Source organism: Tiliqua scincoides, chromosome 3 (assembly GCF_035046505.1).
Source record: "Tiliqua scincoides isolate rTilSci1 chromosome 3, rTilSci1.hap2, whole genome shotgun sequence".
NCBI classification, from domain to species: Eukaryota; Metazoa; Chordata; class Lepidosauria; order Squamata; family Scincidae; genus Tiliqua; species Tiliqua scincoides.
This window is the reverse complement of record NC_089823.1, coordinates 1,339,037-1,353,608: the sequence shown is the minus strand read 5'-3', so window position 1 is coordinate 1,353,608 and position 14,572 is coordinate 1,339,037. Positions and strand designations below refer to the sequence as shown.

The 14,572-nt window shown below is 48.1% G+C and overlaps 1 protein-coding gene across 2 annotated transcripts in view; it reads left to right on the top strand.

Moving 5' to 3' along the window:
• STIM1 (stromal interaction molecule 1) overlaps window positions 1-14,572 on the top strand; it is a 132,371-nt gene that overhangs the window by 98,939 nt on the left and 18,860 nt on the right. For both annotated transcript variants that reach the window (XM_066619138.1, XM_066619137.1), the window contains exon 7: window positions 13,421-13,598. In XM_066619138.1, coding sequence (XP_066475235.1) covers window positions 13,421-13,598 — 178 coding nt within the window. The remainder of the gene's footprint in view (window positions 1-13,420; window positions 13,599-14,572) is intronic.

Below are 14,572 nucleotides of genomic sequence, written 5' to 3'. Positions count from 1 at the left end.
CTAGCCAGTGGTCCTAGAGGAAGTTTTTGAAAAGTGAGATACTGACAGCAAAATTGCAAACAGTTCCCCTGAGAGGAAAAGTTGGGAAATGTGTAAGGAAACCAGTGTGGTTGCACAAAGAGCTTTCTGAAAATCTGAGAAGCAAGAGGAACATGCATAGGAAATGGGGGAAGGGGCACTTAGCTAAGGGTGAGTATGTAAATAGAGCCCCCCACCTGCAGGGATGATGTCAGGAAGGTTAAAGCACAGAGGGAGCCAAGACTGATGAGGTCTGCCTCAGACAGCAGAAAGGGTTTTTTGGGGGGTTTATGTCTGAAGGAAGAGGAAGGTCAAGGAAGTGGTAGGCCTGCTGCATGGAGAAGATGGGGAAGTGAGAATGGACAATGGAAAGAAAGCAGAGCCTTTGAACTCTCCTTTTGCATCTGTCTTCTCCTGCAAGGGGAAGGTGGCCTAACATAACAATTGCACTAATGAAGAACTGGGGATGTTACTGGGGGTGTAGGAGAGGGAAAGAGGTGGTCAGGGAAGACCCAGGGAATTCATTGAAGTCCCCAGGACTAACTGAACAGTACAGCGGGGCCCTGGAGGAGCTGGGATGTGATTGCGGAGCTGCTGCTTGTAATCTCAGAGAACTTGGGGAGAATGGGTGAGGTGCCTGGAGAGGAGCAAACACCCCCTTTCCTGGAAAAGATTAAGAGAAATGTCTGTGGGCTCTTAGAAAGTAAAGGGTGATCTCTAAGAGCCAGCACGGGCTTGTCAAGAACAAATCATATCAGACAAATTTCATCTCCTTCTTTATCAAAGAAGGGGTAAGCCCTAGATATGGCGTACCTAGATATGGCATACCTAGATTTCAACAAAGCATCTGAGAGAGTCTCATAAGAACATAAGAAGAGCCCCGCTGAATCAGGCCAAAGCCCCATCTAGTCCAGCTTCCTGTATCTCACAGTGGCCCACCAAATGCCCCAGGGAGCACACAAGACAACAGTCACAACCTGCATCCTGGCGCCCTCCCCTGCATCTGGCAGTCAGAGGCAACCTGCCTCTAAAACCAGGAGATTGCACAGACCTACCATGGCTTGTAACCTGTGATGAACTTTTCCTCCAGAAATTTGTCCAGTTCCCTCTTAAAGGCATCTAGGCAAGACGCCATCACTATTTCATGTGGCAAGGAGTTCCACACATTAATTATATGCTGGGTAAAGAAATATTTTCTTTTCTCTGTCCTAACTCTCCCAACACTCAACTTTAGTGGATGTCCACTGGTTCTGGTGTTAGGGAAAAGAGCATCTCTCTATCCACTCTGTCCATCCTCTGCATAATTTTGTATTTCACAATCATATCCCCCCCCAGGAGTCTCTTTTCTAGGCTGAAGAGGCCCATAAGGCTGAAGAGGCTCATAAGGAAGGTGCCCCAGCCCAGCAATCATCTTAGTCACTCTCTTTTGCACCTTTTCCATTTCCACTATGTCTTTTTTGAGATGCGGCGACCAGAACTGGACACAATATTCCAGGTGTGGCCTTACCATCGATTTGTACAATGGCATTATAATATTAGCCATTTTGTTCTCAATGCCTTTTCTAAAGATCCCAAGCATAGACTTGGCCTTCTTCACTGCCGCCGCAAATTGGGTCGACACTTTCATCGACCTGTCCACCACCACCCCAAGATCTCTCTCCTGATCTGTCACAGACAGCTCAGAACCCATCGGCCTATATGTGAAGTTTTGATTCTTTGCCCCAATGTGCATGACTTTACATTTACTTATATTGAAACGCATCTGCCATTTTTCTGCCCAGTCTCTGTTTTGGCTGATTCTCCTGGAGCTCCTCACAATCCCTTCTGGTCCTCACCACTTGGAAAAGTTTGGTGTCATCTGCAAACTTGGACACCTCACTGCTTAGCCCTGTCTCCAGGTCATTTATGAAGAAGTTGAAGAGCACCGGTCCCAGGATAGATCCTTGGGGCACACCACTTTTCACCTCTCTCCGTTGTGATAATTGCCCATTGACACTCTGCTTCCTGGTCCTCAACCAGTTCCTAATCCTAGAGAGTACCTGCCCTCTAATTCCCTGACTGTGGAGTTTCTCCATAAATCCTTCCAGATAAAATGGTGAATGTGTATAGGCAGTGGGCATTTCTGCTTTTCACCTGACAGATTAATCATTGGGGAGGGGAGTCACCTTGATTTCTAGTTCTCCAGTTCCTGGACATCAGGAGGGCTTCATTGTCCAATGGACTTACCCAAGTTCAACTCTGGGCATATTCTAGTTGTCTCAGTTGTTGCCAGCATGACTGAGCACACCAGTAAAACCACTTAGGTCTAAACAGGCACAGCCTGTGCTGCAGACTCATAAGAACATAAGAACAGCTCCACTGGATCAGGCCATAGGCCCACTTAGTCCTGCTCCCTGTATCTCTCAGTGGCCCACCAAATGCCCCAGGGAGCACACAAGACAACAAGAGACCTGCATCCTGGTGCCCTCCCTGGCATCTGGCATTCTGACATAGCTGCCATCATCCAGCCCAACAAGGAATGCTCTATTGTCTTCTGTCAAATGCCTCTTAGGTCAGTATTGGCATGAATCTAGTCATATGACCCTTTCTTTGCTTAGCATCTGTCTGAAGGTGTATTTACTTAAGGAACTGACGGATGGCATTCAGTCTCTGTCCCACCTGTGCAGCAATTAAGTGGTTATGGGAGAAATGGGAGCGTGTGTTCTGAAGTGATGCTTGGGGCTCTGAGTCTGGTAGTTTCATCATCTGAGAATCAGGTTTGGATTGATCCTATTTTCAGCTATAGCAAAACAGATTATGGAAGTTCTTCCGTTGTCTTCACAGGCTTGCAAGTACTTTGCTGTAAGAGGAGACTTAAGCAGAAAGGGGGATGATTTATTTATCACTCTAAAGTAGCATCTTCCCTTGTGTAATCCTAAGCGGCTGCAGTGGATGTAACCCAGGAGCATAGAGCCAGTTTCCCTTCCACTTAGCGTGCAGGCACTGATGAACAAGGGCAGACATCTGGGTCCTGAATGAGCAACCGTGCTGGGAGTGTGGTGTGCTTTTGATCTTTCATGTATCTTGGCACAGGGTCTTCCTTTGTGTGTGTGATTTTTTCATTGCTTCTTCCAAGATCCTAATCACCTCCCCATCTTGGTTTGGTCTTAGATATATTCCCTTTCACTGTAGGGCGCCCATGATAGACATTCTTGGGGGCAGAAGTTTTTCAAGGACCTCACAGGGTTAGTTGGATTCTTCCTGTCAAATTTATAATCGGTGAGTGTGGTGGTTTTTGAGAGAGGGGATGGGGGTTGAAATTAAAACAAAATTGTATTTCAGCCTCCTTCCTCACTCTCATTGAGTTAGACCCCAGCATCTTTGGAGCTCGGCCCAGCTCCGCAAACACTGAACCGTTACAGCTGCCCCACATGTATCCCCTAGAGTCAGTAGCCAGGGTCCACCCTTTGTGCAAGGTAGCACTGCAGCCTGCATGGAAGCACCTGGGCCATCATGGAGGCCCCTCCACATGTCCTTACCTGGCATCAGTGACGGGGAGGTTGGAAGAAGGGGGGCACTTTAGTAACAGGAGACGACAGCAGGAAGGTATCTAGGGCTATATGGTCTTTGCAGTAGACGTCCAGGTAACCCACTTAATGATTTGTTTTGCTTGATCCCTTTGTGAATTGAGCCACACAGTGGGCCTCTCCCATCCTTGCCTGTGTAGCACAAGTAGGATCTCTCCATATAAACATACGAAGGCATCTTCCCTCAGTCAGTGTTGTCTAAACTGCCTGGCAGCAGCGTCCAGAATACCACTAAGCTGCAGTTCTTAGCAAGCTCCAACCACAGTTTTTGGAAGCTGGGCTGATTGTATGCTGGCCACTTTAAATATTTACAGCCTAGTGAGTTCTACTTCACTTGTCTGTGCTTGATTCTGAGCTGAGAGTGACAATGTCAGCAGAGTCACTATAGCCATAATCACTCTCAGCTACATCCAGAGACCTGGCCATTGTCCCTTGCACCATTTTGCCAGTGCCTGTTGGCTGCTATACTGGAATGCGATGCGACTCTGCCTGCATTTCTGGGCAGCCAACCCAGCCAATAACTTGGAGAGAGGAAAAGAGTTGCAGGACATGGCATGCTGGGTGAGAATGGGGTCCAGAGGGTTTGGCATCCAGGTTGGTGATGTCCATGAGCTCGTGTTGAATCTGTTCAAGGACGAGGAATGTTTTGTGGTCTAGACAACTAGAAATTGGGATACAGTCCAAGGGAGCAGGTGTGCCCCTTCTGGACAAGGAAAGGCAAGAGCCAAGAATGGGAAAATGCAGCTCAAGGGCATCACTGATGTGAAAGAGGCCATATCTGGTGACTCTTGGAAGTTAATTTACCCCCAGTCCAGCCTCTGACTCAGGGTAGCTGAACTTTCTTTCCAACAGGATCTTCCCAAGACTAACCTGGAGAAAGAAGCTCTAACAGTCCTTGGACTATAAACAATATTGGTTTATTTCTCTCTTAAACAAGCAAAATAAAACAGAGAGTACAAAAAAACAAATGTTTTCCAAGATATCAATGAATCCAAGCTTCCACAATGTATTCTAGAAATGCCCCCAGTCCCTTGGATATGCTAGGTTCTAAAGAATACCAGAATATCTACTCTTTCTAGGGGTGTTCACTCCCGGATTGGCCTTTTCAGCCACACTAGACGCTGTGCCAGAACCACCTTTCAGAGCGCGATACCAGAGTCTTTCGAGACTGAAGGTTGCCAATACAAATACTAGGGGTGTGTGTGTATGTTCCTAGTTATTTCTGTCCCTACCTGCCTGTCATTTATTGGGCAAGACTCTCCTCAGATGTCCTTGGATTTTTGTCATGACTGAATATTGCATGTGCCCAGAATTGAGGTGTGATAGTTGACTCTTCTTCTTTCTCTGTGAGTCCTTCCTAGCTTTCTGCCCTTGGCTCCTGTCTGCAAACGTCTGATTGGTCAGATGGCAGTCTTTGTTCAAAACAACTTGTTTTTCACCAAACAGCCCAAAGTCATCAACAAATGCCAAACATGGTCTGGATTTGGCCCCATTCCAGTATCAATTGTTCATCCTTCGCATGACTTTGTGAGCTTCTCTTGAGTTACAGGATCACATGCATGTTGACCTTTTGACATATTGTTTCTTAGGGTCACCAGTCAAATCTATGGGTATCGGACTCCCCTTCTTTCCTGGTGTTTAAGCTGACATTTCTTGGGCCACCAGCTGGCTCTGCTTTTCAGCAGGTGCTCCATGCTTCCTTCTCCATGTGGGGAGTCTGGGCTAAGGAAACCAGATGCCTTTTCAGTTTAGTAAATATATTTTCCTGCTGCTAAGAACACAATTCACAAAGCAGCTTACAAAAACATTAAAATAGCAATACATTACACTACAAATCTGTATAAGAACAACAGCATTCAGTACAGAGCAGATTAAAAAATCTCAGGGACAAGTATGTCTCTATACTAAGTTTAAGTGTGCCCAGAAAGGCAAGCAGTCTAACTTCCCTGGGGAAGAAGCATGTCAGTTGCAGTGCCGCCATTGAGAGAGACCCGTTTGTGGTGCCCATCGAAGGCAGACCAGAAAACTGGGCCTCTGTGGCTGACCTCGGAACTCAGTTTTACTTCAGGTGGCCTGGTCTTGGAACCTGAAGAGCTTTAGAAGTCAGCACCAGTGCTCTGAAGTGAGCCAGGACATGAAGTGGGTGTCAGTGCTGTGGAAGCTTTGCACCTCCATCCAAATAGAAGGAACTGTGTGAGAGTTGTAGATACACAGCGCTGGGTCATCGAGCCTCTTCTTTGCAATGTCCTTCATGGACCCAAGTCACGGTTGCCATCCCTTTTGGTTCTGACAAATGGTGATGGGGAGGAGGTTGCTTGTTTTCTGGGACAGATGCTGGCCTCCGTTGATGTGTAGCCAAATGTGCCACACGGCTTGTGAACAGGATCTGACTCAAGGTGTGAAGTCAACTGGCAATGAGGGCTGCAAAGGTCTCCTGGGCTTGCTTACTTGTATTCTGCGCCTCTCGGGAGCCAGAAGGTGAAAGTGTTTGCTTGGCTTTCCAGTGAAAGTGGACTAGGATAAGTGGTCTCTCTCTCTCTCTCTCTGCCTGCCTGTCTGTCTGCTGATTACTCCTCTGCAGGGTGGCGTGCCCGTGTTTGTGAGAGCACGCTACAAGTAAACTCATCCCTTGACTGTAAATCTGTGGAGAGTTGCCAGGTCCAGTGAGAAGCGCTGGGATAGTCATAGCCGAGTTGGGACCTGCCCCCAAACACAGACAGTCCTGCTTGGAAGGGCCTGGGACCAAACGGGTCACTCACGGACGGATGTTTGCTTGGAGCTGAGCTTGCTGCAGAAATTCCTTCTGTGCGTTTGGTCTCTAGGGGCTTGTCAGTGTTTGTTTACTGCTAGTGTTGGAGTGACCCTGTCACCATAGCACTGGAGCTTTGCTTGGTCCCAGCAAGCACAGCCCTGGTGAGTGCTGTGCAGATTGCTCAGGGTGGGGTGGGGCCCATGGGACAAGAATCTCTGGGTTTTCTCTTAGTTTTGGCTTTTTTATCTATCTGAGTTTCTACTACTTCAAAGTTTCTGAGATGCCTTAGCATCCTGAGGGGTTGCTAGGCTCCCCTCCCCCCCACCCAGACGCAGTAGCCCTTGCTCTTTTGTGACTCTTTGCTTTGAGCATCTTTTTCTTGCCCAACTGATGGGTAGACAAAGGAGCTGCAACCGAGCCAGTTTTCTGGACTGTGGAGGCTCCCTGCTTCCCAAGAGTGGGAAATCCAAATGGCCCCACAGGTTAGAGAGGGCAGGTTTGAATGTCCACAGGTTAGAGAAGGTAGGGTTATGCATCCACTTGGTGCATTTGCCCAACTCCTACTACATTGAGAGCATCGGATGCTGTGGGGGGGGGGTTCTGCCCCCGTTCTGTGTTGTTTTGCTTGCCCTTGAAGACTCTTGCTGCTGCCCCACCTTTTCTCCTTCTGTGGGGATGTAGTGTCAGTAATGCCCAATTGCAAAGTGAAGCACCCTGACCCAGGTGTAACCAAATTAGTTTGTAGGTTGGCCTGTGTAAGTGAAGGCAAGACTAATCTGATGGCTGGCAAAGCAGCTCAAGTGGAAAATAACTAGGTGTTCAGGATAGCCAGAACATGGAAGGAATCTGACAGCCCCCTAGAGGTAGCAAGAATTAAATCACTGGAGGGGCGAATGCCGCTTTGTGCTGAGCCCGACTGCGGGCAGCCCTGTGCCTCCCAGGACTCAAGTGGAGGAGCAGCCGCAGTTCAGTTGTGGAACCCCTGCTCGATGTCTAGGAGGTCCCAGGTGTCAGCCCACAGCAGTTCCGTCCAAAGGTTCTCCAGTAGTGGGGTTGGGAAAAATGTGAGACAACTGAGAAGTGTCACCAAGTAGGCAGGCAGAGTTAGATGAACCAATAGCAGTCTGACTACTGAAATAAGGCAGCCCTATGTGGCTTTCTCAGCTGGGATTTGAACCTGGCTGGCATATAGGCCTACTTGGAGACTCTGCCATCAGGCTCCTCGGTTTCCTGCACTTTGCTTTTCCCGGTCTGTGGTTTGTTTGGGTTGGGCAGCTGCATTGGTGCAGGACATGGAGCCACCTCCAACTTACTGCCAGGACCCAAAAGCCAACACACTCCCCTCCTGTGTGTTGAGCACTTGGAGGGTGAACATGTGCTTCTCGTAGGGAGAGAGAGAGGGAGAGAGAGAGGAGGAATGAGGGAGGAATTTAAGGCCTTTTATAGACCAGATTAGTGCCAAAGGACAGTTGAAGTGTGAGGGCAAGCGCTGTTGTCCAAGTGAAGAGAGGTGCAGGGATGGCTTTGTTGGTAAATCAAACCATTCTCCTCATGATCTTGTTCTCAGAAGACTTGTCAAGGTGGGATGGAGTGTGTTTTGTGCTGAGGCCTCCTGGCTTCCTGAACGGAGCAGAGTTGCAGGTGGAAGCTGCAAAGGCAGGGACAACGTGGGCAACTTGCCTTGGTGAAACGTGCCAGGCAGGATGTGGTAACTCGGATGGACCTTGCTGTCATTGGCTGAATTGTCCATGTCAAGCAGAGAGGCCTGTCTGCTGGCTCACAGTCTCTCCTCCTTCAAAAGAAGGCGCTGTGCCAGAGTATTCCCACAATGTGGGCATTTGTGTTGTTGCAACCCAGGGATTTCAGGATAAGAGCTGTGTGGATGGCACCGCTGCCTCCAGAGGAGGAGAGGAAGGCTTTCTCCTCTGACCCTTAAGAAGGTAACACGGAGCCCACCTTTCAAAGGCAAGAATAATTAATCCAAAGGTGACGCTCTCCTTGTTTTCAGCCCCATTGGATTCCTGCCACTCTAATTTCCACATCCACTTATGGTCCAGCCATTCCAAGTTCTTTGAAAAGGTTTTGGTTTCAGGATGAAGAAAACACCTCCCCCCCCCCCCCCCCGCATCCCCTGCAGAGCAGAGGGAGAATTGCTTCCTAGGAATCTTACCATTTTTGGTAAAACAAAAAGCGCCTTCAGGTTCTGGATGTCTGCTAGACCCCCTGCTTGCTCCACTGGCTGCCAAGAGGGCAATGGAGACCAGAGGGCTGATCTGGAAGCTCTGGCTCATGCAAGCGGAGCCATGTTATCTGCCATATCTAGTGCGCCTGCCAGTTGCAACTATTGGGTGCGCAAGAGAAAAATTTTGTGTTCAATCAAGGCTCCATCTACACAGGAAGAGGGTCTGTGGCAGAGCAGACAGCGAGGCAGGGCTGTGCATGCAGACCCCTTTCACAGGAATGCTCTGTCAGTGTGGAATCTGACAGCAATATCAGGTTGTGCTCCAGCTTAAGACTCTGTCAGCATGGGCTAGGTGCAGCTGAACACATGCAGAGCCAAACAGAGGGCCTGTGCAGATCTGCAGAAAGCCTGGCCCTGAGGCAGAGTCAGTTGCTAACCAGGATGAAGATGGGAGAACTGGAATGTTTGGTGACTAGAGGAAACTTTGATATAGTGGGCATAACGGAAACCTGATGGAATGCGGAGAATCAGTGGGATGCCACAATCCCAGGCTATAAACTCTACAGGAAGGACAGGGAAGGGTGTGTTGGAGGTGGAGTGGAGGTGGAAGTGGACCATTTATGTTAAAGATGGGGTGCAATCCAGCAAAGTAGAGATTGAAGGCGGGTCCGACTCCACCATAGAATCCTTGTGGGTTAAATTACCAGGCCTGAGGAGCGATGTAATACTGGGGGCATACTATCGCCCTCCAGACCAGAAACCGGAAGGGGACCTTGAAATGAGGAAAGATCAGGGAGGTGTCAAGGAGAGATAGGGTTGTAATCATGGGGGACTTCAATTATCCCCATATTGACTGGGTCAATTTGCATTCTGGTCATGAAAGAGAGACTGGATTTCTTGGTGTGCTGAATGACTGTGCCTTAGAGCAGCTAGTAATGGAGCCCACCAGGTGACTCTGGATTTAATATTGTGCGGTACTCAGGACCTGGTTAGAGATGGAAATGTTACTGAGCCATTGGGGAACAGTGACCATGCTGCGATTAGTTTCACCATGCATGTCGGGGAAAGAGTGCCAAACAAATCTGACACAAAAACCCTTGACTTCCGAAGGGTGGACTTCCCCCAAATGGGGAGGCTAGATAGGAAGAGTTTGAAAGGGATGGTAAAGAGGGTCCAATCTCTCCGGAGTGCGTGGAAGCTGCTTAAAACAACAGTAAGAGAGGCCCAGTGGAAGTGTGTACCGCAAAGGAGGAAGGGTTCAGTTAAGTCTAGGAGGATGCCAGCATGGCTAATGAGCCAAGTTAGAGAGGCTGTTCAAGGCAAGGAAGCTTCCTTCTGTAAATGGAAGTCTTGCTGAAATAAGGAGAATGTAAAGGAACATAAACTGTGGCAAAATAAATGTAAGAAGTTGATACGAGAGGCCAAGAAAGACTATGAGGAACACATGGCCAGCAATATTAAGGGGAATAATAAAAGCTTCTTCAAATATGTTAGCAGGAAACCTGCCAGAGAAGCAGTTGGCCCGCTAGATGGTGAGGGAGGGAAAGGGGAGACAAAGATGGTAGAGAAATTGAGTTCTTTGCATCTGTCTTTATGACAGAAGATCTCAGGCAGATACCGCTGCTTGTACGGCCCCTCTTGATTAATGAATTAAGTCAGAGGTTAAAAGAATATATTAGAGACCTAATGGACAAATTAAAGATCAATAAGTCACCTGGTGCAGACGGCATCCATCCAAGATTCCTTTACATAATAATAATATAATAATAATATACAGTATTTATATACCGCCGTTCTTGGTCTTTATTCAAGACTTTATTCAAGGCGGTTTACACAGGCAGGCTTATTAAATCCACGCAGGGATTTTTACAAATTGAAAGAAGGTTCTCTCTTTCAAGAACCACCACATTCAGGCTGTTACACTCCGATCTGGTTTAACATTCTGGCCTCCATCCTCCCACGCTCCGAGCAGATGGAACAGCTCAGCTGCAGCTTGCCAGCTGCTTCAAGGTCGCACGGTGCCGGTGGCCTCGAACTGGCGACCTTGTGGATGTTAATCTTCAGGCAAATGGAGGCTCTACCCTCTAGACTTTTAGTCTGTGAACTTTTAGTTGAAAAGCGGTATATAAATACTGTTAATAATAATAATAATAGACCAGACCTCCTGCCCATAAGAACTGAAGAATGAAGATCTCTTGACTAAAATATGCAACTTGTCCCTTAAAATGGCCATGGTGCCAGAGGATTGGAGGATAGCAAATGTCACACTGATCTTTAAAAAGGGAAGGAGGGGGGACCTGGGAAACTATAGGACGGTCAGCCTAACGTCTGTTTGGGGTAAAATGGTGAAATGCCTCATCAAAGATAGAATCTCAAAACACATAGATGAACAAACCTTGCTGAAGGAGAATCAGCCTGGCTTCTGTAAGGGTAAGTCTTGCCTCAGGAGCCTTTTAGAATTCTTTGAAAAGGTCAACAGGCATGTGGATGTGGGAGAACCCGTGGATATTATATCTGGACTTGCAGAAGGTGTTTTGACACGGTCCCTCACCAAAGGCTACTGAGAAAACTCCACAGTCAGGGATTTAGAGGACAGGTCCTCTCATGGATTAGGAACTGGTTGAAGACCAGGAAACAGAGAGTGGGTGTCAATGGGCAATTTTCACAATGGAGAGGTGAAAAGTGGTGTGCCCCAAGGATCTGTCCTGGGACCAGTGCTTTTCAACCTGTCCATAAATGACCTGGAGACAGGGTTGAACAGCGAGGTGGCTAAGTTTGCAGACGAAACCAAACTTTTCCAAGTGGTGAAGACCAGAAGCGATTGTGAGGAGCTCCAGAAGGATCTCTCCAAACTGGCAGAAAAGGCAGCAAAATGGCAGATGCACTTCAATATCAGTAAGTGTAAGGTCATGCACATTGGGGCAAAGAATCAAAACTTCACATATAGGCTGATGGGTTCTGAGCTGTCTGTGACAGATCAGGAGAGAGATCTTGGGGTGGTGGTGGACAGGTCGATGAAAGTGTCGACCCAATGTGCGGCGGCGGTGAAGAAGGCCAATCCTATGCTTGAGATCATTAGAAAAGGTATTGAGAACAAAACTGCTTATATTATAATGCCGTTGTACAAATCGATGGTAAGGCCGCACCTGGAGTATTGTTTCCGGTTCTGGTCGCCACATCTCAAAAAGGACATAGTGAAAATGGAAAAGGTGCAGAAGAAAGAAACCAAAATGATTAGTGGGCTGGGGCACCTTCCTTATGAGGAAAGGCTACAGCATTTTGGCCTCTTCAGCCTAGAAAAGAGGCGCCTGAGGGGGGACATGATTGAGACATACAAAATTATGCCCAGGAAGGATAGAGTGGATAGAGAGATGCTCTTTTCCTTCTCACTCAACACCAGAACCAGGAGACATCCACTAAAATTGAGTGTTGGGCGAGTTAGGAAAGACAAAAGAAAGTATGTCTTTGCTCAGGGTGTGGTTGGTCTGTGGAACTCCTTGCCACAGGATGTGGTGATGGCATCTGGCCTGGATGCCTTTAAAAGGGGATTGGAAAAGTTTCTGGAGGAAAAATCCATTCCGGGTTACAAGCCATGATGTGTATGTGCAACCTCCTGATTTGAGAAATGGGCTATGTCAGATGCAAGGGAGGGCACAGGATGCAGGTCTCTTAAGAACACAAGAACAGCCCCACTGGATCAGGCCATAGTCCCATCTAGTCCAGCTTCCTGTATCTCACAGTGACCCACCAAATGCCCCAGGGAGCACACCAGATAACAAGAGACCTGCCTCCTGGTGCCCTCCCTTGCATCTGGCATTCTGACAGCCCATTTCTCAAATCAGGAGGTTGCACGTACACATCATTGCTTGTAACCCGTAATCGGTTTTTCCTCCAGAAACTTGTCCAATCCCCTTTTAAAGGTGTCTAGGCCAGATGCCATCACCACATCCTGTGGCAAGGAGTTCCACAGACCAACCACACGCTGAGTAAAGAAATATTTTCTTGTTATCTGTTGTTGTTATCTCTTGTTATCTGGTGTGCTGCCTGGGGCATGTGGTGGGCTATGAGATTCAGGAAGCTGGACTAGATGAGCCTGTGTCCTGATCCAGCGGGGGTGTTCTTAGGTTTTTATGATCTAAGAGGGGTTCACTCGGGGTGGGAATTGGGGTGGTGGTGGAATTGGACAGGCAGAGAAGGAATAGGCAGGCCAGTGGGAAGGGACACCAGGAGCATGTGGTTGTGTGCCCTGTAACGTGAGTCCTGTGTTCCTGGAAGGAGGATGTGTAGCTCCCTTGTAGCTACAGAGTAATAATTGTGCCTAGAAAGACTTTTGCAGGAAGGACTGTATCCCTTAAACATTCCCACCTGTTGTTTGCTGAGGCTTTGTTTAAGCTCCTCTTTGGTGTCGGCAAAGCTGCAGAGGTGCAAAAGTGCTGGGGAATGGGCATTTGTGGTCAGCCTTGGTCTTCCCCAGGCACTCAGAGAATTGTCTCTGAGATGCAGCAGCATACGATGACAGTTAGGACCTAATACCTCAGGGCTTGTGGCTGGAAGCTGCCTTGTGCAATGACAAGCACTGATGCTCCAGGCAAAGGCCTCTTCCAGCCCTACCTGGAGACAGCCAGGGATTGGACTTGAAACTTTCTGTGAGACATCTGCTGGCAAAGATCTAGGTCGGCTCACAGGATTTTTATTGACAAACAGTTCTGAGTCATTTAAAAGTCTGCCTACTTCTTTAGCACAGGGAATTGGCATTATTTTTGCTTGCTGCAGAGCCTAGCTTCTGGAATCGGCACCGCTGCCAGTCTCTGTAAAATCAGAAAGAAGCGAGGAGAGGAAGGAAAGGGGCAGGCTTGTATCCTCCTGTTAATTGTTCTCTTGTTGTGACTTTTGTTTCCTCAGTAACCCGTCACAACCACTTGAAAGACTTCATGCTGGTGGTGTCCATTGTGATTGGGGTGGGCGGCTGCTGGTTTGCTTACATCCAGAACCGCTACTCCAAGGAGCATATGAAGAAGATGATGAAGGACTTGGAAGGCCTCCATCGAGCAGAGCAGAGTCTGCACGACCTCCAGGAAAGGTGAGTCTCTCGTGTTCAGGCCGAGGTTGCACCATGCCATGGGGGATGTCAGCCATGTCCCCACTCCCCTCTCTGTTGGCACCTGGCTTGCTGGCAGCTTTCCTCCTCGCATCCTTCCAAGTCTGTTTCAGAACTCACAAAAGGGTGAGGGGTTTGAGCCTTGGATGAAGTGCTGAAAAGAGCCAGTGTGAGGGGGGCAGAGGAGGCCAACTCTCGCCGTGTCCGTATTTGCCAGGTAGATTCAGCTTGTAGAGCCTGAGCTTGTGGACAGCTCAGGACCCCAACCACCTCCTCAGCATCAGGGGGAAAGGAGAGATAAAGCTGGGTGTCATCAGCATACTGATGGCAACCCACTCCAAACCCCCGGATGACCTCTCCCAGCAGCTTCATGTAGATGTTAAAAAGCATGGGGGATAAGATGGAACCCTGCGGCACCCCAAACCTAAGAGGCTGAGAACGCGGCTGCTCGTGTGGTTATACCCTCCCCTTAGAATTGAGAACTGCTCCCTCGTTGCTAACATTTCGGTGTGGACTGAAGACCTTTTTATTTCAAAAAGTTTTTAATGGTTGACAGGCTGGCTGGCGTTCTTGCTTTTTTATATGAGAATCCACGGGGTTTGTTTGTTTTTTAGATTTTTAATTATTGTAAATTGTTTTAATGATTGTTTTTAATGTTGTATTTTAAATTGTTCGTAAGCCGCTTTGTGTGCCCTTTGGGCAAAAAGGAGGGGTATAAATTAATAAAATAATAATAATAAAATAATAATAATAATAATAATAGATGGTGCCTCCGTGGTAGCATCTGGATTCCCCACATTTTTGATACCAGGACCAGCAGGAACCAAGGATGGGCACCAGGAGCACCCTGTGAGGCCACAAGGTTTGCTCTGGACTCCAAGTGTTCATCTAACGCAGCCCCTACACTCAGGCAGTTGCATGTCCCAAACAGGTGCCTGCCAAACCAGAGCTATCTT